The sequence below is a fragment of the Phalangium opilio genome, unplaced genomic scaffold, assembly GCF_054372755.1.
Source record: "Phalangium opilio isolate 3A_F unplaced genomic scaffold, DU_Popi_V2 ptg000369l_1, whole genome shotgun sequence".
Lineage (NCBI taxonomy): Eukaryota > Metazoa > Arthropoda > Arachnida > Opiliones > Phalangiidae > Phalangium > Phalangium opilio.
The window spans coordinates 163,984-189,145 of NW_028324232.1; the positions used below are offsets into that span (position 1 = coordinate 163,984).

The following is a 25,162-nucleotide window of genomic DNA, read 5'->3' on the forward strand; positions in this document are numbered from 1 at the left end:
GCTTCTCCGCTTTGCTTTTACGAGTACAGTTATTGGACTCCTTATTGGACTCCTCTATACCGCGTGCGTGCGTCAATTTTCCCGCTTTTTAAAGGTTTTATTAGATTTTTCTAATTATAATGCCCGGGGCCATTTATTGAAAAAAATATTTGCTGCTCAATTATTTGTTATTTATTTTATTTCGTAGTTAAATATTATTAAACGTAATTTATTAATTCACGGGATATTTGAAAGTAAAATTTGGTCACGTGATCTTAAAGCGCGTGCGGATATATTTACTAAAGTCGGACACTTGCCTCAAAAAAATTCCATATTTATTGAGTTTATTTTTAAAAGGGGAAAGTGTCCGATTACGTTAAGGTCGAGCTCGTGCGCGCGCGATAAGTTTAAACTCGCGCGGGGGGTCGGACACGTCGGTCTCTTAATCATTTTTCACGCTAATGCGGTTTTCGGATAGTCTAGGGTTATTTTTCAAAGTACCAGTATCCGATTAAAGCTCTTTATCATTCATTTGTCGTTGCCATGGTTACCTTAAAATGCTCATTTGATTTGCTAAGCCGATTCTGACGTTATCGTTAATGGCCTAAACTTAAAATCATCCCGCTCTGTTATTTTTGATATTAAAGTGAAACTAAAACGAGCTTTTTAAGTATCGATTTTAAATTAAGGCTGATTTAATTTTGAGTCCCGATGTTACGCGGTGACTTTAAATTTTAAAATTTGACCTGTGACCCCTGACGTTACTTTACAGGACATTGCGTTCTGAGAAAGGGTGGTGGTTGGTGGGGCTATTAGGCTGTACCCTCTTTAGCGGTGGTCACGCTTTGGTAATCACGAACCATTGGTCTCGCCTTGCTGATTTTTAAAATAACTTTTTGATTTCCCATCTCATTTCATTCCCCCTTTATAGTTTATAGCGCCCCCGCCTTCCTTGTTCGTCATCACCTCGTTAATAGAGTAATCTTGGGGGAAAGGGAGATAGGGTGGTTAAAGTTACGCCCCCGTTGTAATATTAAAGTTATTCACGATCATCCCTCGAATAATGCCTTGCTTTTTAGGCGCGCGCGCGTTCGCCAAGTGGAATTTAATAAAGAAACATTAGGGGAAAAGGCCCGTAAATCGTAACGTTAATAGCCTTTGTTCGCATTAACAAATCTAACGCGTATACGAGTAGTTTAAAAAAAATGTTGTTGCGCGTGATGTTTTGTCTCGCGCTGGTATTATTCCGCTCGAATTATTTAATGAAGAAATCTGAGGGGATATGAAATAAAGGGGAGAAAGGATTATTGGAGATATACGTTTGACTGTATTAAAGGGGTGGTACGCGAACGGTAGGTCAACTTAGGAACAATATCGGTTGTGTAATGACTCGTAAAGACATTTGGAAAAATATATTTCGACGGACTATTATTTTATTTTTATTTTTTTTTTTAGTTTTTAGTTTTTGTGATTGTCGACAGACTCGGGAGTGTATAGTTCGTTTAATTGCGTTCAAGAAGCGTATTTCCTGCCTTTTAAAAACAATAACGCGCAACTTGCCTCTTAAGCCTTGGCCTGTCAAATTTCACGAATTATTATATCGTGATAGAGTTCATTGGCGCACTTTAATTCTATTTTTAATGAACCCCAATTACGCCGCCGCCTACAATCTTATTTACCAAAGTATTTATTATTCAAGTTGGGTGGGGGGCATCAATAAAGAACCTTTACGTCGGTAGGGTCATTTTTTCCTTTGTTAATAAATTTCTTATGGGAAATCGCTTTGGTAAATTCCAACCCTGGAAGGGGTCGATTTCCAATAGTAACTCCGTTAAATTTCACCTCTTTCCAAGAATGGAAATACAAATATTTCCGTGCACTCTCGCGTGGGTCGGTCGAATTTTTGCTATTTTGGGTTTTGGTTTCAACGTCTTGTATATTTTTCTTATAAGAAAATAAAGGGTGAAACTGGTATAGTGCAGCCTTCATTGATTATTGTTATCGGTATGGCCGCTTTGGAGCGGTGGGGGTTTATAGGGCGCGTGTGTCCTTGTCTGTCGATCAATCATGGCTCTCGTTGACTCGAACGGCACTCAGCGCCTCGCGCTCTAAATAAATGATAACCCCACCCCCCTTTTACCCCTTTACAGCTTCATGCAAATTTTTATCGAATTTGGGAGCCCCAAAAAGCAACTGGTACGAAAAATAACAGACCCCCCCCACCCACACCCCTTTCCCCAAAAGATCGAATTATCGCTTTATTTATTCTCTTAGATATTCAATGGATTTCATTCTCGTTTATTAATTTTATCTATTTTTTTAAACCACTTGTATTGATAAATAGCCGATTCCCTTTACGCTTTACATTCCCTTTAAAATTTTAATATTTTATGGTAGTCCGAACGCGACTTCATTTTTATAAATTCACGCGCAAAATAAAGTTTTTATAAATTCACGTGCAAAATAATTTTTTTAAAATTCTCGTGCAAAATAAATTTTATAAATTCTCGTGTAAAATAATTTTCTATAAATCTCGTGCAAAATAAAGTTTTTATAAATTCTCGCGCATAATAAATTTTAAAAATTCTCGCACAAAATAAATTTTTATAAATTCACGTGCAAAATAAATAAATTTTTATAAATTCACGTGCAAAATAAATTAATTTTAAATATTCTCGCGCAAAATAAAGTTCAAAAATTCGCGTGAAATAATTTGTTAGCGTAGCAGCACGAACCAGTTTAATTCGTACAAATGGAGTTTAGGGGTTTATTAACGAGGTCTTTTTTAATGGTGAAATTTTGTTCTGGCAGGTGTTTCCAACCCAATTTTGTTCCAATCCAATATTTTATGGTGAATTGTTTTACTAAATTGGGGCTCTTATTTTTCTTTCTAGGACTGCGAGGGAGAAGGAGGGGACGATCCTCGGAGGAAGTTCTACGACAATAAAAATCATATCAGCTGTTACGAGACGTTGCTCTTTTTTTATACGATCGGAATTTCAATGGACTTGGGATGATGGGATAAAATGATAAACGACGTCACATGGAATGGAATGGAGGAGGGCACTGCACGCTCTGGTGGTAAGTCCAACTTTTTAAGTGTTTATTTCAAAGTGTTTGCGTCATGTGTTGATTGTTATTTTTTCTATGAGGGAACATTTTTTTTCTTGTATTTCTTGTTGTAATCTAAGACGTAGGCTACGGTGGTTTTAGTACCAGATGGTTTATATCAGAAAAAAAGATACGCGATGCATTATGGATAGATTATCGCCGCTACATACGCCAGAAATATACAGGGTGTTTATGAAAAGTCTGTCAAAATGTTATGGCGCTTTCGACTCGAAAATGTTGACTTTCTCTTTCAGTATCTTTATGTCAAAATGGAGATAGAACCTTTTCGTCTAAGGAACATTCCCATATTTTCTGACAGTCCTTTCAGGAACACCCTGTATATCTTTTAAAGTGGGGGAACGCCAATGATGATATGTTTAGAGCCTCTCCTGAACTTTGGAAAATTTTGCTCTTCTAAAAGTATAAGAAAAATAGTTTGGTGCCCAAACATTTAGGCACATACATATCTTAGATAACGCTAATTTTAGTGGCAATGCGTTCCATTGGGGGCAAAATTTAGCCCCCCTATCTCTTATTTAGGCCCAAAATTTATTCGAAAACCCAACCGAACTAAATTCCATAACCCCGTTTGAAGCCCAAACTATGGGTCCCCTCTAACCCCAATCACGTGATTATTTATGGGAAGATGTTCAAAACGATGGTTAATTGCGTAACTCACCTAAACGTGATGGTGGTTAGTGGGCGGTAAGACTTGTGACTGGACGGATCTCGCATAGGAACACCCCAGAAATCATTGACGAAGGCGTCTAAGAAGGGAGCTTTACCCTGAACGTCGTCGTTCTTAAGAATAGCCACGATATCGTCGTGAACAAAATCGCCCCGTAACGAATTGTAATAAGTTAATATTGCCGAGAGAATCACCACCGAAAAACACCACAAGTCCTTGTACACTCCTTCTGTCACAGTCCCATCCGCGTTCCGTGTCCTTAAAGGCTCCCCAAGTTCTTTTTTCCATCCACCGTTACGATTGCTGCACCTTTTGGGCGACGATGAAGATGTAGTAGTCTTTGAGTTCTTGGCGCCTCCACCGGACCACGAAGAGCTTTTCGAGTCTCCTCCGGACGAGGAAGAGTCCGCTCTCGGCAAACACATGGCGCATGTAATGAAAAACCGCGCCGCTGCTAAATTTACACTATATAAACACTTTACCCTCCCTTTAATATCGGTTTTTTTATTTTATTTTAGTTAGATTTTCACGCGCGTGCAAAAAAATAGAATCTCGCGCCAAGTTTCTTCCCGCCTTTTTACACGAGTTATAAATTTCTCGCGTGATTTTTGTATTAGCGCGTGAATTTTGGCGGGATATGATTTTGAGAGGGGTGAGGGGGCGCGCGCGCGCGAGCTATGGAATGGTCTTCCGGCCTATAGGCGGGCGTCTTGTTGAATGCTCAACTGCAGTGCCGCCGCGCGCTCCAGCTCGCGCCAACCCGGATTCTAAAGGGGAGAGGAAAGAAAGCGGCTCTCTTTCTGCTCGCTCCCGGAGCAGCTAGTAGCTCTTCTCGAGCCGTCTGGCATCCATGTACCACCACTGCGGAGTGCTGTGCGGACTAGAGACTCAGAGAGAGAGGCTCGGAGAGAGCGGGTCAGAATCGATCAGGCGCGTTTTTGAGGCGAGTTACTAGCGACCCTAGTGGCCGACCCTGGAACCTATAGTTTTCCCGGATAGGAATATAAAAGTGTGCGTGGGAGTGGGAACCCTGGGAGAGAGAGAGCCCGGAGTTAAACAGGCGCTTTAACGATGAGATTTCGAGAGATGTTGAGCTTTATATTCTACTCGGAATCTTGGTGGATTTTCAACCTTTATTGCTTCCGGTTAAGAGGCTATGCCTTAGCCCTAGTTCTAGAAAGGAGAGTTCATGATGGTTACGTTGTTGTGCATTCTGTAATAGTTAAATTGTTAAAGAGGGTTGTTCTTAGATTGAAAATAATTAAACGGGATAGTTAGTATCTGTAATTATGATCTCGAATTCAGAGTAAATTTATAAAAACCTAACGCGGATAAGTTTGATAGTCTGATAATCATTTATTGGGTCAAGGTTAATACGTATTTTCCGGTCACGTGATGTGGCATGCTACCCCTCCCCCTGTATTTTGGGCTTCATCGCCATACTCCATTCTGTACAACGAACGAGGTGGTATGGGGGCCACATGACGTCACCGGCTGTCAGGAGTCAATCTTTTCAAAGTATAAGGGATCTCTTTTTTCCCAAAATTCCCTTTCAAGCCTAGAGGATGTAGGTACCGTTAATAGGAGGGGTACGACTCTCAACGCCCATTTTTAATAATAAAAGTTATAGAGGGGGTGGTTGGGGTTCTCTTTTGTTTGTCCCCTTATCCCCCCCCCCCAATATAATGAACAACGAATTCTTCTCGTGTTTTTTTTTTACTTAAAATTGAGGCGTTGGCTGCACCTTATAATTTATTCGGTATGGTACTCGGGTTACGGCACCGTGGACCTTGGTGGTGTGGGAGATATGATTCGTTAAACACGCGAGGTAACGTTCGGCTAGACAGTTAACACCCTGTACTATCATCTCCCTTTCACATTCCTACCCGTATCATTTCCGTTTTAACTTAACCGTCCTCTCACTGACACGATCTCTTTTAGGTGGCGTAATTTTATATTGGTTCGTGGTTTCTTTAAAATGTGATGATTTAAGGTGTCATATCTCGCGCGACGATTTGTTTAAAAATTTCTTGGGTTTTATTAAATTTGGGATGAAAAATTCCGCACGTGCTGGAGATAAAATATGAATTAAAAAATTTCACGTGCAGATAAAATATGAACGAAAAAGTTCACGTGGAGACAAAATATGAATGAAAAAATATGGATAAAAAATGCGCGTGAATATAGAATGAGTCTCGCGTGAAATGATAACTTTATTAATTACCGAATCTTTCTCAGATTACTGTAGCGTACAAATTGTACTCATTGATATCCTATGGCAAAGAAAGTTTCTCTTTCGTGGGTCAAGATTAACTTAAGTTTTTCTTTTTTGGGGGATGCGCGCGTATGTGTGTGTGTATTGACCCCTTCAATCGTCCATCCCTTCCCCTCCCCCCCCTGGTCCCCCTTCTAAGCTCGATTTTCTCATCTCTGGCGTGTTGTAGCGTGATGAGTATCCGAGGGGTTCTCCGCTATATTCATCAAAGGTCCCAAATTGAAAGTTTCCCCGTGCTGATAATAAATGAAGATTAAGTTAGTGTTTAGCCCCTTGTGTTTTAGGCAAGCGGGTTCCAATCTGGAGGATGTTTGGTTCCCACGACTAAAGGATTTGGTGTAAAGGGGGAAGGGGTGGAGGGGGTGGGGATGCTAGGACGGAGAAGAGATGCTAGCACGATCTATCATCCGGCAACGCCAATGTGTTTCTTGTCAGAGCCATTCCCAAAATATTCCGCCGTCGCCCCCCCTCTATCTCTCTCTCTCTCTCTCTCTCTCTATCTCTCTCTCTCTCTGCAACGAAAACGGAATGAGGACCCTTTTCGATTGCTTCTTGAATCCAGAGGAAAAATGCTATCCCCCCCTTTTCCCATCCCATGTCACTTGACTGCGCTTACTATTAATTAAATCTTCCCTTTTTAATTTTTATTTCAAAACACATAAATTAATTATTTTCTATTTTATTATAAGTCAAGCCCTTTATATTATATGCGGCGCTTTTGCTTTCAAATTTCAATTAGGCCTAAAGTATTAAAGTATACTTTTAATTTTATATCCTTCGGTTGTCGCGTGAACACGTCATCACGTGCGGTTTAAAAGCGCCAGGTTTTATAATATTGCACGTGCCTGGTTTTAAAAATAATTCACGCGCCAGGTTTTAAAATATTTCACGCGCCAGGTTTTAAAAATAATTCTCGCGCCAGGTTTTAGAATATTTCACGCGCATGGTTTTAAAATAATTTCACGCGCCAGGTTTTAAAATATTGCACGCGCCAGGTTTTAAAATATTTCACGCGCTATTGTGGTTTTTCTTTCTATAAAAAGGGCCAAAGGACTTTAATTTAAAAGGTTGATTTTCGATCAAGGGTACTTTATCTAATTCGAATTTTCGTTGGAAATTAGATTCTTTCAAAACCAATCATCAAAAATATAGAAATCCAATATTGGAAGTTTCCAACATGCACAGTTCAGATAAAAGTCAAATGATAGTCCATAAATTACGGAGTGAATTCTTTTTTTTCCTTTTCTTTTTCGTACCACTATCCCTTGAGTGTAATTTGAGAGGTTTTCTTTCTTTTTTGGGCCCAAAAATGTTTTTAAAGAATTATGTCTAGACTGGGCCGGGGTCCTTATTTTTTCTTTTATCTTTAATATGATATACAGGGTGTTTGTGAAAAGTCCATCAATAATGAAAGGGCGTATTTATTGGGCCATTTTGAGTCGAAAATGTTCTATGACATTTTGCCGTCCGAGCCACGGTTTTCGAGTTATGATTTGAATATTTTAGGGATGACCCCTTCATTAAATTAGCGCTGTCTTTCAATTTCTTAATTAAATTTAAGGGGTCATCCGTAAATTACTCCAATCATAACTTGAAAACAGTGGCTCGGACGGAAAAATGTCATAGAACATTTTCGACTCAAAGTGGCCCAATAAATACGCCCTTTCATTATTGATGGACATTTCACAAACACCCTGTATTTCCAACGAGTGGCCCTTATTTGAGCTCTTTAATACCGCCAGAACCCGAGGTTGGCAACTAATTTATTATTGTTTGAGTTTTTGCTTTCTTAACTTTTGATTTGAAAAACCCCAATTTTAGACTTAAATTTACTAAAAATAAAATATTTTTTATTTTATTCAAGATGATGTTTAGCACGCTTTCATTAAATTGAAATTATTTTTATATTTTTTGTGGTTGAACAAAATTTAAATTGATTAGTTTTTCCTTTTAAAACTGCCTTGGTATAAAAAAAATAAATTTAAATATTAAACTAAATATATATTTCTCTAAAATAAACATTAATAGTTAATTCACCAAAATATCGTTAACCTTTAGAATCGTAATATTTGAATTTAAAAGTAAATAATTTCGAAGTGAGTTAGGAAAATCCGTTGAAATTCATCCCGGTAAAAACAAATTTAACTTTTATTTAATTTAATTTTACCAAATGATATATTAAGATTATAAAATTTAGCGTGCCACGAAAACACGCCTTTGATAAAACCATCCGGGTTAGTTTTATGCGAGCGAAATTCTTCTCTGGTATTTGCTTAAGAGGAATTTTCGTTGAAATATCATATATATTTCTAGCGAGTATTGACTTTTGGGGAGGGGGCTTTATACGTATTGGCCCCCGGGGAAATTCAAATTTAGCAGAAATTGGGCTTGTTTCGTTCCCCTATATTTATTTTGAATTCGGTTTTTGAAATCGGACTCTGTGTGCGCCTGTGTGTGTTGATTGGTTGGGAATAATTTTCGATGGGGTTTCAAATTGAGCGAACAAAGAAGACACTCCAAATTAACTCGTTTGAATGAATATTGATTTTTTTTTTAATATTTCATTATTAAAACCCATTTAAAAGTTAATAAGTCGTGCAAGTTTCTATTTGCGTTTGATTTTTAAAAGGTCATTCGCCTCAATTTGACAAAAGCCTATTTGGAGGGAAAAATTTTAAAAACGTTTATCGTTCTCGAGAATTTATTTCAAAATCATTTTAGCGCGTGAATATATTTTAAACATTAATAAGCGCGTGAATTGGTTTCAAAATCATTTTAGCGCGTGAATCGGTTTCAAATTCTCTTAGCGCTTGAACTGGTTTCAAACTCTGAGCACGTGAATTTATAAAAAATGAAAATGTGGCGCGTGCTGAAATGTAAAAATTCTCTTAGCACGTGAATTTATAAAAAAAATATTAAAATGTAGCTCGTGCTGAAATGTAAAAGGAAAGCTAGGCCATTTTGCTCAAACCTCGCGACATTCTGAGTGTAAAATTCAATAGCGTAAAAGTTTGTTTAAAAGGAAATCACGTGACCTTTTAAAGGGATTGAGCTCAATTTAGTTGAGTTGGTGAGGCCGAGGGGTGGGGGTCAGGGACGGCAGCTAACCCTAACTCTGCAAACTAAACTTTTTTTCTTCTCTCTCGCTCTCTCTCTTAGTTTGACGAAATCTTTTCTTCCCGGGGCCTTTTTTTTCAGGCCCTGCAAGTAAAAATAAGTTTAAAAGCAATCGGCTAAGAATTCTTCCAGGAGAATTTATTTTTCCTAACTTCGTTCGTTGGGGGAAAAACCCTCGTAGATAGATTTTATTTGTGACCAACTTTTCAACAAACTTTTAAGCCCATTTTTATACCTTCCAGTTCTAAATTGAATGGCCCACTACGCCCCCTCCCCCCACCCCTCCCCCGTGATAAGAATAGAATCATTTCTAACAAGAATTATTTGCGTTCTTTGTTGTGGTAATAGCTTTTTCAGTAAGTCTCTGGATTTAAAGTTAGTTCTCGTTTAATTTACAAGATTAAAAAAGATTTAATTTCCCATGAGACCTTTCGATCAATTAATAAAACTTAACTAGTTTTCATTGTTGCCAATAGATCATTCCATTAATTAGTTAACTAATTATTCTAAAGTTATTTGCCTGTCGCTAAGAGTCACCTCCAGATGGAGCCCCAGATCGAGAGAGGCTAACCAACTCTCAGCGCCTTCTAGCGGCCCACGCTCTTCTTGGCGCCAGATAAATAACCCAAGAAGGTGAAGGTGGTGACCTCCCCTGTGGTGTTTGCTTCTCTTTACTGGACTGGAATGAATGGATGGAACGTTCTATTATTATATTAAATGGGTTGTCTTAATATTCCTTTGGGAATGGAATTGATTCGGGTAGCGGAGAAAGAAAGTCTATAGATAGATTGAAGCTTTTTACCTGATTTCGTGCGAGCTCCTTTTGAAACGTTTCCTTCCTGACTCGGTGCTCGGCTACTACTTTAAACTGCTGCAGCTTCGAATATAGCCGCCGCCGAGCTAAAACTCGTTTAGGGAATCGAGTTTATGGAAAGGTGCAATGGGAGCTTCGTCCACCCCCCCCCCTTCCAGGACCCCAACCCCCCTTCCCCCACGGGCCTTTAATAGTATCGGGTGTTACTTTAACTTAGTAGCCTTTTAAGAACTTGACAGCTAAAAGAGAGCTAATTTAATCGAATACTAGGCCCCCCTATTCTCTTTTTATCACGCGCGCAACTTACCCACCCCCTCCCTCTTTTAACCCTTTCGTCGCTCTACTTTAATTTTAAAACTGCACGAGGCTTAAGGTTTTAAGCCTAGAATTTTTTATTTGAAATCAGCACGCGCTGCCTTGCAATTGTGGCGCGAGCTTTTATTTTTAATCTTTTATTTTAGACGCGCGAGCGTTTATAGAACTTTTTATACTTATATCTTATTAGCACGTGCTGTTTTAAAGGGAAAGTGAAAGCATATTTGTGATGCTTGGTGTCTCATCTTTTTTTGGGGGATGCCCCATGGTTTGTCGGGGGGCCCCCAACATTTCCGACAGATGTATAAAGGGTAGGGGGCGCTCTTAAGAGTGAAGGGGGAGCCTCTTCAGAGAAAGGGAAAGGGGGGGAAAATGAGTTTGAGAAGACCCTTCCCGAATTGTACCAGTTCCTTTTATCTCTCAATGTTACACGTATTTGTCTTGTCATATTTTTCCAAGTTGAATTTGCACCAAAGAAAAACGCCCAGACTCAAGTCAGCGTCACACGTTTCGCTCGTAACATTCCAAAGTTCAATTAATGATATTCGGTACTCGCCAAATCACGAGTGTGTGGCCGCGCTCTATCTTTATCACCGGAATATCGGAGAGGCGAATTTGCTGCTATCCGGTATGAACTTAGAGTGAAAACGTCGTCGGGTACTTTTTGAATCGAGAGGAAGCAATCGCGGATTGCAACGTAACCGATTGTATCTATTGAAGTATATTGAAACAAAGACTATCTTGGCCATTTAGTCCCGAGTTGTATATAGAGCGGCAGTGAATTGCCTTTTAAGGGTGGATTGAGTATCCGTTAAGAATTCGTAGGAGGTCACTCGTAGGAGGTACGACACGCTAGGATAGTTTTTGCTTGCCCAAGTAGGAGTCTCTGTGTGACTCCTAAGTTCCTCTCGTTGCGCGCACCCTTCTCTCCGACGTTTTTCTATTGTTTGTACAAGTTCTCGGGGTCCGAATCCTTGCTCCATTCCTCCATCCTGGATGGTTATCTCTGATCTCAATTCCCTCCTTACAAATGCATAGGCTAGTTTTTACATTTCCGTTCTAGACTAAAACGCTTCGGTGATTTCGCTCTCCCCTTAAAGGACGGCTCCAGATTTTTCTGTACTGACCTCCCCGTTTATTTGATTAGTAATTCAAATGCCACGTTGACCTTTAGTCGTCTTCTTATCAAAGCTCTCGCGCGCCATCAAAAAAAATATAAAAAGTTAAAAATGAAGCTCGTGCAGTTTGAATTATCTATTCTCCCCCCTCCCCCCTTCTTTTATCGCAGCGCGTGCTGAAGATAAAATGAAATTCACGCGCCATCAAAAAAAAAAGAAATAAAAATATAAAAAGTTAAAAATGAAGCTCGTGCAGTTTGAATTATCTATTCTTCCCCCCCCCCTTCTTTTATCGCAGCGAGCGCGTGCTGAAGATAAAATGAAATTCACGCGCTTGTCATAATTGCCGCGTTGATTTGGCGCGCAATTTCTAATTGCCGAAAGAAAGGCAGCGCGTGCATCCGTTTTTAAAGAATGCCGCCGCGAAAAAGGGTTAACGCGTTTTATCACGATATTATTTAGAAGTTAAATTAGGCGAACAAATTATTTCTTTTTCTTTTTTTCAAAAATAATTCCGCTTCGCGCGTTTTCAAGAATCTTCTCTAGTTAGCTCTTTTGCTAAATCTAATACTTTTGTATTAAATGGGGGTGGGGGTGGGGGGTGCGGTAATGGAGAAGATGGGTGTGCTTTTCTTTCTGTTCCGCTGACACGGCTCCGCTCAGCTCCCAATATCTCGGTTCTCGCGCCCCAACTCTTCTTTGTTTCAATGTCTCGGTCCGAGATAAAACTAAAGATAGAACCAACCCTCTCTGTCTGTGTCTTTCTCCTCTTATAATGGGGGAAAGAGAGAGAGATCCTTGGAAAACCCTGAGAAGAGAGAAAGCAAAAATCTGGAGGATTTAAGGGTTTTCCCTTTGAGGCGTCGGCGTCGCTGTTTGGGAGTACATTCTAGCTAGTTCTTTTCAAGAAACTTTATATTAATTGTTTCTGCCTTCTTGTCTCTAAAAAATTGTTTTTATTCAAGATGCGTGGAGTTACTCCCCCCCCCCCATCACTCGACCGACTTGAGCATGCGCAGACTTTCGCTTTTAAATTCTCGAATTTCATTTTTGGAGTCCACTTTCATTTTTCCCCGAGTTTGAAGAACTTGAAGAAGAAAATTTAATAGTTTGTTTATTGCTGCATGGGACTTCATTAGTATCGAATTACGTCTTAATTGTTGTCGGAAATGATTAAATTCTTGGAATTTTAGCTTTAATCAAGTATAGATAGATTCGAGGTAAAATTTAATTGCATTCTGGGAAATGGTGCATTGCATTCTGGGAAAATATAGACCGAGGCCCGCCCCCTTTAATCTCTTATAAATTAGAATGAAACCAATTAATTTGTAAGAACTAATTATAATTCCGGAATAAGGTAAAATTAAACTAAACCACGACCATGAGATTTGAAATTGTACTCCCTAATTAAGATCAGTTATATACATTCCTTTTGAAAAGATTAATTTCTAGAAAGGCTATTCGCTAATCAGTACGGCGTCAATTACCGAGTATTATCTTAATTACGTCTCCGCACGCGTATACCCAATTTCATCCCGAATGTACCATACAGTCCCGTAGCATTCTGACGCCATTTTTAAATTGATTTTAATTTAATCCATTGAACTTTGGTAATGAGACGGACGGGGGGGGCGTTTAAGGGACTACTAATTAGTTGGGTAAATTCACTCGGAACTGTTCTTAAGCGTATCACGTATTGGAAGCCGAGACGGCTTTCTCCCGGCTCAAACAATTAAACTTCCGAATCGGCTAAATTCTAATTTAATCGCTGCCCAGAATATTTGCTTCGAATCAATTTTAGACGAGCGTCATCTGCCCTTTAAAAGTTCTCGCGCCACCTTGCATTGCACGCGCGCCGCGAAACTCAATCCTACGCCATTTCTTCTCGCGCAGTTTCAACTTCTCCGGAGTATTGAATTTAGTTCGTAAATAAGGCGAAGGGGAAATGGCTGCCAGTTTGAATTGAAATGGTCCATTCGTAAGATCGCACGCGCTCGTATAAATTATAGGGTGTTTCGATTTATAACTTAGCGCGTGTAGTTTTAAACTATAGATCGGTGTAAGCTCGAGGCTGAGCGGCGAATGGCTTCGATTTCCTATTGAATTGGTTCATCGGGATGGGAAATCATTAACGACGAATTAATTGTTAAATCCATACTGGTATTATCGCCAGTACTAAGTCACTTCAAATTTAATCTCCGAAACTTTAACGATTGTTTGGGACGACAAATAGATCCATATATCGCCACGTCTTAAATTGATGGACGTCAACGCGTAACGCCAAGATATTTCGTGTTTATTTTACAATTAATGGTTTTTCTATGGCCCTTGAAAGGTTTCTTCAACACGAACACCAGTGTATTGCTAGGTAAAACAGTTCTACAGGGGCCATAGAGTTAACGCGGGCCAGTTTCAGCCTAAGGGTTGGCTTTACCCAAATATTTTTATAAATACTTCTATATTTTAAATCATGTTTAACTTTGAAAGAAAATTAACGTTAGATGCAATAATCAACTTAACTACACTCCGAATAACCCTATCTAACCCTTTTAGTATGTTTTTGCAGTAGTTTTTAGTACCTTGTCATCGTTAGTACCGGTATTTTTTTATCAGACTCCAATCGTATCGTATCGCTTAAGGGTGTCGATTATATGAAATTCACTTGTCAGCGCTATTAAGCGCGGGGAGTCCCCTTTAACTCCTCCTATCCACTGTCAGGTTATATAGGATTGAGTTTAGACGGTAATGGCCGTCGGTGTTAAGCTTCTATAGACTCTAAGGTTAAGGTGCTGCCGTTTCTTTGAGTTTACTAAGAAATAATTAGAGTGTGTCGGACTCCATCTTGTTAACCCTATAGCTACTTTTAAAGGCCTAGATCAGGTGTGTTGGATCTCAAAGGAAGTCCTAGGTTAGAGAAGACTCTATCGCGAGTGTACGGTAACTCCTTGGGGGCATGCCCCCCACCCCTTTTGGCCCCCGATTGATCGCTTCTCGTTAACTGGCAATTTATTCGTCGACAAACTCGGATCCCTTCCTTCAGCACCGGAAGTTGATAGTTCAATACGAGCTCCCAGAAGAAAACGTTTCCGAATTAATGAATCAAAATTAGTTTAAATTTATTTCTTTTAAAATATTTTGATTTTGTGAATATTTTAAAATGTTAATTTTCTTTCGAAATATTTTTTTTTTTTAATTTTAAATTTATTTTTACTTTTATTTTTATAGTAGTATATGTTGGTTAATTTTTAATTGGTCTTCCTCGGGTTAAAAAGGTGGTAAGCCAAGGCTCTCATGGACTATACGTCATATTTATTTTTTTTGTAATTTCTCTAACGATATGAAATATTTAGTAACTACAAGCTATTTTTTAAAACCCTGCAGCAATATTATTATTATTATTGTTATTGTTAAGAGTTTCCTAATAATTATCTACGTGTCTCATTTGTTAAATTAGGAACTTCTGTAGTGTTTAAGTATCTTGGCGGCGCACCGAAGAAATTTCTAGGATATGGGTATAGATAACCGCTAGCTCAAAGTATATTTTTTTCGCTCAAGTCTACGTGATATTGTATTGTTTTTAAATCCGGTTATTTTTTGCGACAAGACGCAGTCGGACAAAGGCGATAATTATATTGGTGGTCTAAAATTAGTCAACAATTTACGTGATAAAAATGAATACCGTCGGTGTTCGGAGAAAGATAAAAATTGGTGTCGTGCTGCTGGGGAGGGGGTAAGGTAAAATAACTTTAGGAAAAATGGTCTATTTGGGGTATGGGGGTTGGGGGGACAATCCCCTAAAAGACAAGTTTCTCGAGATCACTAGTTAACCCTTGGCCGACCCCAAACTTGCCATTTTTTCTTTAAAGGAAAAACTCCACTCTAAAATTGATTTCTCAAAGTCTATAAGCGTGCACTTTGAAGTGCCTTAACTCTGGTTCTATAATAGATACTGGGATGTCCTTTTGAGTATGTCATAGCCCTATTTCTCGTCTGCCCAACTATGCATAATATTTGGGGTGTTATGGCAATCAGTATATGAATAAAAGTTTCTTTTTCTAGGTCCTACTTTACCTTTAAGATTTGGAGATCTTTGGTGTGTGGGGGTTTGTGGGGTTGGGGGGGGGGGTTTAATGTCTGGGCTGGGTGGCTGAACACGCTATTCTCTTCGCTTCGTTAAACGCGATACAGAATCAGCGGCTCGAAGCGGCTGCCATCTAGAATTCTTAGGCCTAGAAGAGCTAGAGTTCTATATAGCGAGATGCCCCTGCCCCTGTAGTGTACGCTTCGTCTCCTCTCACTCATGGAACTCGGGATCAGGGGGAGTGGGGTCCTTCCCCCGAACCCCATTTTTTTCTCTCTCTGAACCACGTTTTCCTCCACCTTTTTTCCGCGCCTTTTTCCTCCCAGTAGACCTACCTCGTCAGGGGCTCTTTACCCCCGAACCCCCCCACCTACCCAAAGAATCAACCAGAACTGAAGTGGAATTTATTACATAAACCCGTGGACCCGTCCGCCATCTTTCAACCCCCCCCCCATTCACCCCCCTAGGCCAAAGTTGAATTTATTGATTAAAACGCAGTCGACTGGAGAAATTAAACCTTACCAAGAAAAAAATTTAAGGTGCGTAAAAAAAGCGGGAATTTGTGTCTAGCACGTGAAAGACCCTTCAAAATGTCACGCGCCAAAATTCTGTTTTTTTTTTCTTTTTAGATTGAAGTTTAACTTAAGTTTAAGCTCGTGCATTTTTTATCCTGATGTTTTAATTAGCGCGTGAATTTAATTTTTAAACTCGTGAATTTTTTTATCCTGATGTTTTAATTAGCGCGTGAATTTAATTTTTAAACTCGTGAATTTTTTATCCTGATGTTTTAATTAGCGCGTGAATTTAATTTTTAAGCTCGTGAATTTTTTTATCCTGATGTTTTAATTAGCGCGTGAATTTAATTTTTAAGCTCGTGAATTTTTTTATCCTGATGTTTTAATTAGCGCGTGAATTTTATTTCAAAGCTCGTGAATTTTTTATCCTGATGTTTTAATTAGCGCGTGAATTTTATTTTTAAGCTCGTGCATTTTTTTATCCTGATGTTTTAATTCGCGCGTGAATTTTATTTTTCTTGCTTTTTTGAAATTTGGGCTTAGAATTTGAAGTTTAATTTCCTCGTGGAAACTTATTATTTTTCAACGTATTTTAAATATACGTTTAATTGAATTATCCAAAGATATTATTAATTAAAGCGCGGGAGTGTATGAGATGGTATCACGTGGGCTTTCGACGCCTATCTATAGGTTTATAAGTGACGTTCTAACTAGCGTCAGAGGGAAGATAAATTACGTCCAATCAGAGAGTCGGAGAGTAAGAGAGAGCTTTAACAATTATTATTACATCGAGGGAAGCCAGTTTGCCTTAACTATCTCCATTAGCTTTTAACGCCATGAGTAATCGAGTCCACCATAATTAAACACTGATTGGTTCTTGTACTATGACGTCAGTCTAGTTACCACGTCATACCCTTATCCAGAAAAATCAACATTATTCATACTTTAATATTCCATAGAGTAATAGCACCCCGAGAGCAATTTCTTTGTTGAAAAATATATATAAAGACGTTACTTAAATATAAATAAAATAAACCGGGGGGGAGGGAAACTTGGAAAAATTTGATATTATAAATTATTTGCTAGGAACTATTTATTCTTCGGTATAAAAATTCGTGCGCGAGATTGAAAGTTAAAAGATTTATCTTTTAGACAAGAAGAAAAAAGGTTTTTTTCGTTTTTTGGTGAAAAACACCAAAAAATACTTTAAGTGTTGCCCTAAGAAAAACAGTACGCTCTACAATTTTGGTGGCGGGCGAGGGGGGGGGGGGCAGGCATTTTTACGAGGGGGTGGGACCACCTAAAAATCGAGGGGCCCTAGAAGATCACTCATGCCCAAGAAAGAATCGAAAAAACATGTTGAAATAATAAATCAATTCTTACCACTATAGCTCCCCTTCTAAGTTCATCCCACCTTAAATGTTCCGTAGTGTAATTTAAGTTAAGATACGTACTTGGGGCTTTGATCTAAGCTGAATTTTAAACGTGGGATATCGTAGCGTAGGAGGATGTAAAAATAAAAAGTAGCCCGTTTCAGGTTTTTTTAGGGGGTCAGCTTCTGTTGGACCAATAAAAGATGACTATCGTATGTTGCCCTCAAAACTTGGCCAAAATTTAAGTACCCCTCCTTGAAGAAGAAGGAAAAAACACATCTGGTAGCTTGTAAATACTTATTTTTAAGAGCTTGAGCATCTGTTGAATTCAAAACACACCCGAGTTTAATTTTAATTTTAGTGAAAATAAAATTGGGCTTATAATATTAAATATCCAAAATAGTAAGTGGCCATCCCCTCGTTTTAAAGAAAAAAAAAATTGACGGGCTCGTGAAAATTTAAAAACCAAAAATAAAAGCGCGTGCGAAATATATTAAAAAACAATTTCGAAATGGCGCGAGATAAATTTCGCGTGCGGGTCAAATTCACGTGCGCGCTCGAGAGATCTAACGTCACTTTAACTTGAAAATATTAAACTATAATAAATTACTCCCTAAACAAGGCGGCCTTTCGCTATCAACTTCAACTGTCTTTGTATATTATAAAGTATACGCTCTTTAGGAAGAAGGGGACAGTTAACGGGACACATGTGTTGTTGGGCATTAAAAAAGGGCGGGAACCAGAGTTGCTTCTTGGTTCCTGAGAAACAACCATTCCATAAACCGTTACGACTCGAGCAGGGATTTTTTTGTGGGGTTCGAGCCCCGCAATTATACCGCATTCCTTCCAGGCCCGGGTAGGGGGGTGGGTGTTGTTAGCGGAAGGATATGGGGTCCGTTGTCCATCTTGGTAGCGGTGGTATCAAGTTGCCACCAGGGAGAAGACGCCTAGAGGGAGGGAGGGAGAGCAGGAGAGGAACATTTCAAAGTTGACGTCATCCTGATGCGACTCTAGTCGTGGTATAGGTGCTGGTGACCTTTGAACCCCCTCCTTATTTTCTCCCGCCAAAAGTAAGAAGTCATTGGGGGCTCAGATGGCGTTTAGATAGATACAATCCCCCAGAGAAAAACTTTTACTTTCGCCATCTCAACTTTCAGACAAGGGGCCAGCCCCCCCCCCCAAATAATTCCCGTTGTTCTAAGGGGTAATTCACTGAACTCTCTCTTAACGTAGGGGGTGATTTAATCAAATTTAATAATTGTACTCGCATACTCGTCATTTTAATCATAATATTAATTAACGCGATCATTTTAATTTTATTTTACGAAAGTGAGTGAGTGAGTAGCCCCTCGTTTCAAAATACATATAAAAAACTCAAATCCCTTCTAGGCCTGTATTATGCCTTAACTTCTAGAGATTAAAAGTTAAAGAAAAAGTTTACTAGGCCTACAAAACTTTTTCTAATGTCAGTGAGTCAGTAACCCTTTATTTTCTTCTTTCTTTATTTCCGGCCAAGGCTTAATGAAGGTATAAGTAGATTAGAATATAAGAAATTTGTATTCAGTATACGTCATTCTGTGTTTACACGAGTCATTTATTCGCGCTGTCTCTTTACTACCAGATAGTCAACCCGAACATATATATTCATTTAAAGAAACTCAATGTATATATTTCATTCAAGGGTTGGTTACTTTCTTACCACTAAATATCCTGGACAAAATAATCTTAATGCTGCATGGGAATATTGTTCAAAATATAATTCATTCACTATCCCTTTAATAACGACGTAAATAATAAATTAATATAAGAATAAATAAAAATGAAAATTCCTGAAACGTCATCGGATAAAAAAAAATAAAATAATATTAATATTAAAAACAAGTGGAAACATCCCAGAGAGAAAAGAATGAAAAAAAAAGCGGAAAAATTGTTGAAAGAATTTCTCCTTTTTGGGGGAAATGAGTTTTCTTGGAATAACAATTTTGCGCTCGCAGTTCTCTCTGTTTTCATTGGAAAAAGGTTTCCTTGGAACTCTTTTCTTATCTTTCATTACTTCTCGAAGGTTAATATGTTTCCATTCCCAATGAATACCATTCGAAAGGGGGTTTGAGCCCCCCAAGAAACCAAAACACAGAGAGTCGGCTGCGGCTTCATTCATGGGAAACCTGGCTTGGCGTTTGCCGACTCCAATAGGGATAAAAAAAAGTTAATTAAAAGCAAACTTTTAATCAGGATTTTTCTTGCTTTTTTCGACTTATTTTATCGAGTTACGTCAGCCACGCCCATTTTCCCCCTGGCGGCGGCCCGCTTTTTAATTAAGAAGAAAAATTTATGGCGAAATGAATTCCTCAAGACCGATGTCTAAATACACGCACAAGTATCTTAGTTAAACCGTAGTCTTTTAGTGCCTTGGAGAGATCTTGAATTATTTTTTTTTAGAAAGACATGTTTTTAAAGTAACTGTATAAAATAAATATTAAAAAATCCCACTGTAGTCTTTTAGCGGCTTGGAAAGTCGTTGCATTCTCCCTCCCCCCCCCCGTGCCACCCCAAATAAAAAAACATGTTCTTAAGGTTTCTTTGACTATATATAAATAAATTTAAATTATTTTTAACGTTCTTAGATTTCAGTTGAAATTTTTTATGTGGGGGGGCAAGCGGGGTCGAAAACCCCCATCCTTCAAGTTGGATTTTATACCTTATTCCAAATGAAGAGGTTTTTTTGGGGGGGGGGGGGTTCGGGGCACGAAACAAAGTTTAATTAAGTGACTAGCTTTACTTCTCTAGAAATTCTTTGATTCAACTTAACAAAAAAAAAGAACCCAAAAGGTTTTGTTCGCACTACCCAAAAGTTGACCTTCGATCTCAATTAAAACAATTGATGGTGCAGTATTAAAGCCCGCGATGCGAACTCGTCTAGCGTCTTACGACCTTTGTTTTAAAGAGGAAACGTTTTTAACGTAACTTGAAGGGGGAGATTTCAAATGAACTTTAGTAGAACGAGTTAGGGTTTTTTTTATTCTTTTTCTGCTCAACTGCGAAGTAGAATTTAGAGAGAGTTATCTTTTGTTCCTGTTCATTTTTAATTATAAATGATTGAAGGAGCCGAGAGACACTTAAGAGAGAGCCCCCCCCCACCCTCTTGTCGGGGTCTTGGAGGCCGGGCCCCAGAATCAAAATCGTTTAACTCGAGATTAAAAGGATTCCAATTTTGAAATCTTTTTTTACCTTTTACCTTTTGTAACTTAAGACACCGATCTAAATTAACTGGTGCACCAGGAAAAAAGGACTTGGCTTTTATCTTAAGTAAGATATGTTGCTATAATTACCCTCTCCCTTTTTGTAACAGACACCCTTTATATATAATTATATGAAATTCAACGTTGGAAACTGTGAATATTCAAATAGAAACACGGTTAAACAAAAAATATATACTAATTAGCCTTATTCCTGATCAGCGCCACTTACCCATAGCGGCGACTTTGAGAACTACTGTAAGTGGCAAGCCAATCAGATGTCGCTAAAATCTGGTGACGTCACTGACTGGCACTCTCGGGTCTTACCAAAAACGACGTCACCAGATTTTAGCGACATCTAATTGGCTTGCCGCTTACAGTAGTTCTCAAAGTCACCGCTATGGGTAGATGGCGCTGATAAGGCTAATTGAGTTTTATTGCCCAAAATGTTATTCAAACAATTGAACAATATTTTGCATTCGAATATCTATAATATGGAAAACTGAAATTCAAAAGAAGTTGAAAATTACGGACAGGGAATTACCGTACTTATTGTTATAACGTTACTTAGTGTAATACTATCAAGTGCACTGTGTCCTGGATGTATTTTGATAAAAAAGGCTTTATTACAAAAGAAAATTACACAAAAATTTAAAATACAACCTTATTACATTAAAACAAAAGAAAATTACACAAAAATTTAGAAAAAAAACCATATTTAAATCTATTTACTAAATGAAACTGAAAATTAACTTAAAAAACGCGTTTATCATTTAATTGTAAGACGCCTTATAGCGTGCCAAAGCCCTACTTGCCATATTCACTGCAAATTTTGCCAGTTCACCAGGGAAAATCAATTTGACAGCAGTCATTACGTCTCGGCTGGTCAAAGTCGATGTATTTTTAAGGCGAGACAAATCGGCTGCTTCCTTGGCTATTTTAGTGAACATATCGTTCATTAAGTCGTCCATTATCGCCATACCAGAATTTGCAATGGACAAGTCTGGGTGGACTAGCTTTAAAACTTTAAAGATGTAGATTGTAAAGTTCTCTTTTCTTCGCAAGTTGCTCTGCCTCTTCTCCCTCTTACGTCTCGTGTTCTTCGAAACTCTTAAAGAAAAAATTATATTTAAACTGTTTATAGAAGTTTCGATTCATAATCGCTAAAATACGAAAGATACAAATAATAATTTATGTTTAAACCGACACGAATGACATTAAAATTGGATTGGTTCTCTTTTTTTCAACAAGAGAGACATAGGTTAAGAATATTATACATACAAAGTTTTACCAGAAGTAAGATGAGACTAGAAGTAAAGAGCTCTAGCATTGGTAGTAGATCCTAGCACTAGTGAACAAATTTGAGGATTTCGTGCCGCTTCCATCGCGCCTACACTAGAGAAAAAAAATGTTCGAGTTCCAAAAAATTGCCTACCCCCTTCCCCTCAACCTAAAGCCGCGGAACACGAACGCGGGTGTTTGAATCTAGTTCGGCCGTCTACCGCCACAAGCGTCTCACGTTTTGGAGGGAAAATTCAGAAACTGCTACCAGAGGGCCAACCGTTGCTACCCTATCAAAAATATTCATGCACTTTCCCCAAGTGAAGAATTTGGTTAGCTCAGTACTTCTAGTCTCATCTTACTTCTGGTTATACTTAAACCTAAACGAATTACACGAAGTACGCAAGCTCTTTATTTTTGTACTTCAGTACTGGTGCGACCAGGATGGACTTGGTCAAGTTTCAGGAAGTGACGAATCATGGAACAATTGAGGTTACTTAAGTGGTAACGGTGTGTTGAAGTTAAAGGACTGGTCACCGAACGGTTTACGTATAGATTTTAGATCAAACATTCTCATAATAGGAGAAAGAAATTCATCAACGCATCGACAGGGAATAGTCTTAGACCGGTTTACAAAGTTTTTATTGGGTTTTAAGTCCGCAGATATCTTGGAAATTCTTAAGCAAAATAGCTCGTTAAATTTATTGTTACCTTTTATTTGGAGTGGACGAGCTAGATGGGCCTTCACTCAACAAAACGTCTTGAGGTTTGAAAGTCGGGGGAGCTGTTGTTAGGGCTTTCGGTTGACGTTGACCTTCTTGGCGCGCATTCGAGACGTCTTTTAGAGCTACTCGTGCCATTGTTAATTGTAAATTACTAAAAAAAAGAACTCCCGTGATTGAAACACAGCTGTCACTATCTACAGCTTTGCTTGTGATTTCTCCTATTTATATGGTTTCACAAAAAGACCGGTATAGACCGAGTGAATAAAAAAAACCTCGAGAGAATTTTGTAGTTTTTTAGCGGTCTCTAGCCCTGCACCAGCATGGAGCAATATTAAAGGACACGCTAATGCAATTCAATGCACTTTAAAGGAAACTTTAATTTCCAATCCGATAAATTTAATCCATCAAGTACGGGCATTAGAATAATGATTTGTGAAATAAGTGATCAGTATTGGAACTATAGACTCATTTTAAGATTGCATTTCACTATATATATACTTTTAAAACTTTGGAGAAAAAATCTTTTTTAAGGAGAGAAGTATGAAATAAAAAAAAAGTGCATTCGGTATCAAAACGTAACAGATGTCAAAAAAATCATTCAATAATATTTGACAATAGATTCCGAGCTTGAGTTTTAATAAAAATGAGATTTCCGACCCATTTTCCCCCCGCCTCCCCTCCCCTCCTCCATCTTTATCCTTTAACCAAACACCATCGGATTCTCTCTCTCTCCCTCTCTCTCTCTTTCCCGCCAAACTTAAATCGTCAGTAAATTTTAAAATCGATGACGTCATCAAATTTTTATCGCGGAGACACATTTTTATCATTTTTATTTGGCGCGTGCGGATTTTGGCGGGAAAAAAAAAACCACCCCGAAAGAAATAAAGGCGGGAAAAATAAAAGGTGATCACGCGCTTGAATGGAACTCCAAAGAAAATAAAGGCGCGAGATTTTTTTTTCTTTTTTTTTTATTAAGCACGCGCTTGAACGATTTTGGCGCGCGCGCGCGCGTGAGAGAGCCCCGTACTGACTCACGCGTTTTGGAACTAAGGTCTAAAGGGAATATGTATGCCCTGATGCCTTTGTTTCTGTATTGAATAGAAAAAAAGTCAAGTTTTTTTTATGTATGGAGCGGGAGATAACCCTAGGTCGAATTATATATATTTTTTATTTAACAAATGGGTCTTTTCACGGCTTATAAACCGGATTAAGGAAATATCTGTTCATTTCAAACGTCACTCTCTTAACCCGAATTAAAGGAATAGTGTCCCGCAAAGTCGAGAAAAGTCTATTTTTAAATTTAGTAGAACTATTCGGGCGGCCCCTACCGATGGTATTTTCGGGTTCTTCCAAAAACATCTGCTTCGTATTATAAGACCCGGCCTTAGTTCTGTCTACGAGAATTGTTTTTACAGCTTCCAGAACTAATACTAAAATTTTTCGAGTTCTTAGCGACTCGTCATGGGTAAAAACCGCAAATTCCAAAAACCGCGGGTCTGTTTGGTGGGTGGGTCGCCCCTTTGCTTACTAGAACTTGCATGCAGTAATTTGAATGAAAACATTCCTGGCGCCTAATGAAGAGACGAACTAGGGCCGGCCCCAAAAAAAGAGACCCTTTTGATAAATTCCTTTTAAAAATATATTTTGGCCCAAACAAAGACTTTCCTTTGTTTGAAGCCCAAAAATTTATATTCATTTATTTTTTTGGCGCGCGCTGAAATAATTTGGCGGGAAAAGAGAAAAAGAAGAAAGAAAAAAAAACACGTGTTATTCATACATTAGCCGGGCTTTTCTCTCTTAAAATTGGCGCGAGATATTTCGTTACCTTGACAACCCCCGGTTCAAGTTTGAAGCCAGCGCAAGCTCGATTAAAGGGAAGCGACACTTGACCTAATTATACAGCATTAAACCTATTAGCTCGAGATTTTAATGGAAAGTGTTCGACCCCTCGTATAATTCGCCTGCACGTGCGGCTCAATTTAAGTTTGCTTCACGTGCGAGGGTATATTAAGGGTATTAGTTTAAGCTCTCATCTTGAGCTTCCGTTGTAAAAACACGGGATGATGGAATTTGGTTTTGCGCGCGTAGCATAGCCGGGATTCCTGGCTAGCGGAGATAATTACTAGAAAAGCTGGGGAAAGAGCTTTAAACTCTCTCTTCTCTCTGTTCTGGCTTCGGTATTAAGCCGCCTTCTCGCGTATTAGCCTATATCCACGAAAAAAGCAAAGCAGTTTTAAGCGCCTTTTCAAATTCAAAGAATAATAATAATAATAATAATAGTGCCTTGGGAGCCTATTCAAAGATGCCACATCCATTATCATCGCTAAATTTTAATTTAAAATAAGCTTAATTCTTTTGTCGCTTTTTAAAAGATTAAAAGGCGGCCAAAATATGTCTGAGAAAATTAAAAACAATCAATATTTTGTTAATTTGTATCTCGCTAGGTATAACTTCGGTTCTAGTGAACTTAGATACACTTTGTGAGTACCATTGGAAAGCCCATTTTCCGTACAGTATTTGCTAATTGCAATTTC

At 38.5% G+C, this 25,162-nt stretch overlaps 2 protein-coding genes across 3 annotated transcripts in view; one reads left to right on the forward strand and one right to left on the reverse strand.

Annotated features, from left to right (window-relative positions):
* LOC149597166 (protein O-mannosyl-transferase TMTC1-like) overlaps positions 1 to 4,678 on the reverse strand; it is a 58,175-nt gene extending 53,497 nt beyond the window's left edge. Inside the window, exon 1 of the mRNA XM_089861207.1 lies at positions 3,770 to 4,678. Coding sequence (XP_089717333.1) covers positions 3,770 to 4,203 — 434 coding nt within the window. The 5' untranslated portion in view covers positions 4,204 to 4,678. The remainder of the gene's footprint in view (positions 1 to 3,769) is intronic.
* Positions 1 to 25,162, forward strand: part of LOC149597167 (prolyl 3-hydroxylase 2-like) — a 111,610-nt gene that overhangs the window by 50,228 nt on the left and 36,220 nt on the right. For both annotated transcript variants that reach the window (XM_089861205.1, XM_089861206.1), the window contains one exon: positions 2,874 to 3,060. The gene's annotated coding sequence lies outside the window, so the exon portion shown is untranslated. The remainder of the gene's footprint in view (positions 1 to 2,873; positions 3,061 to 25,162) is intronic.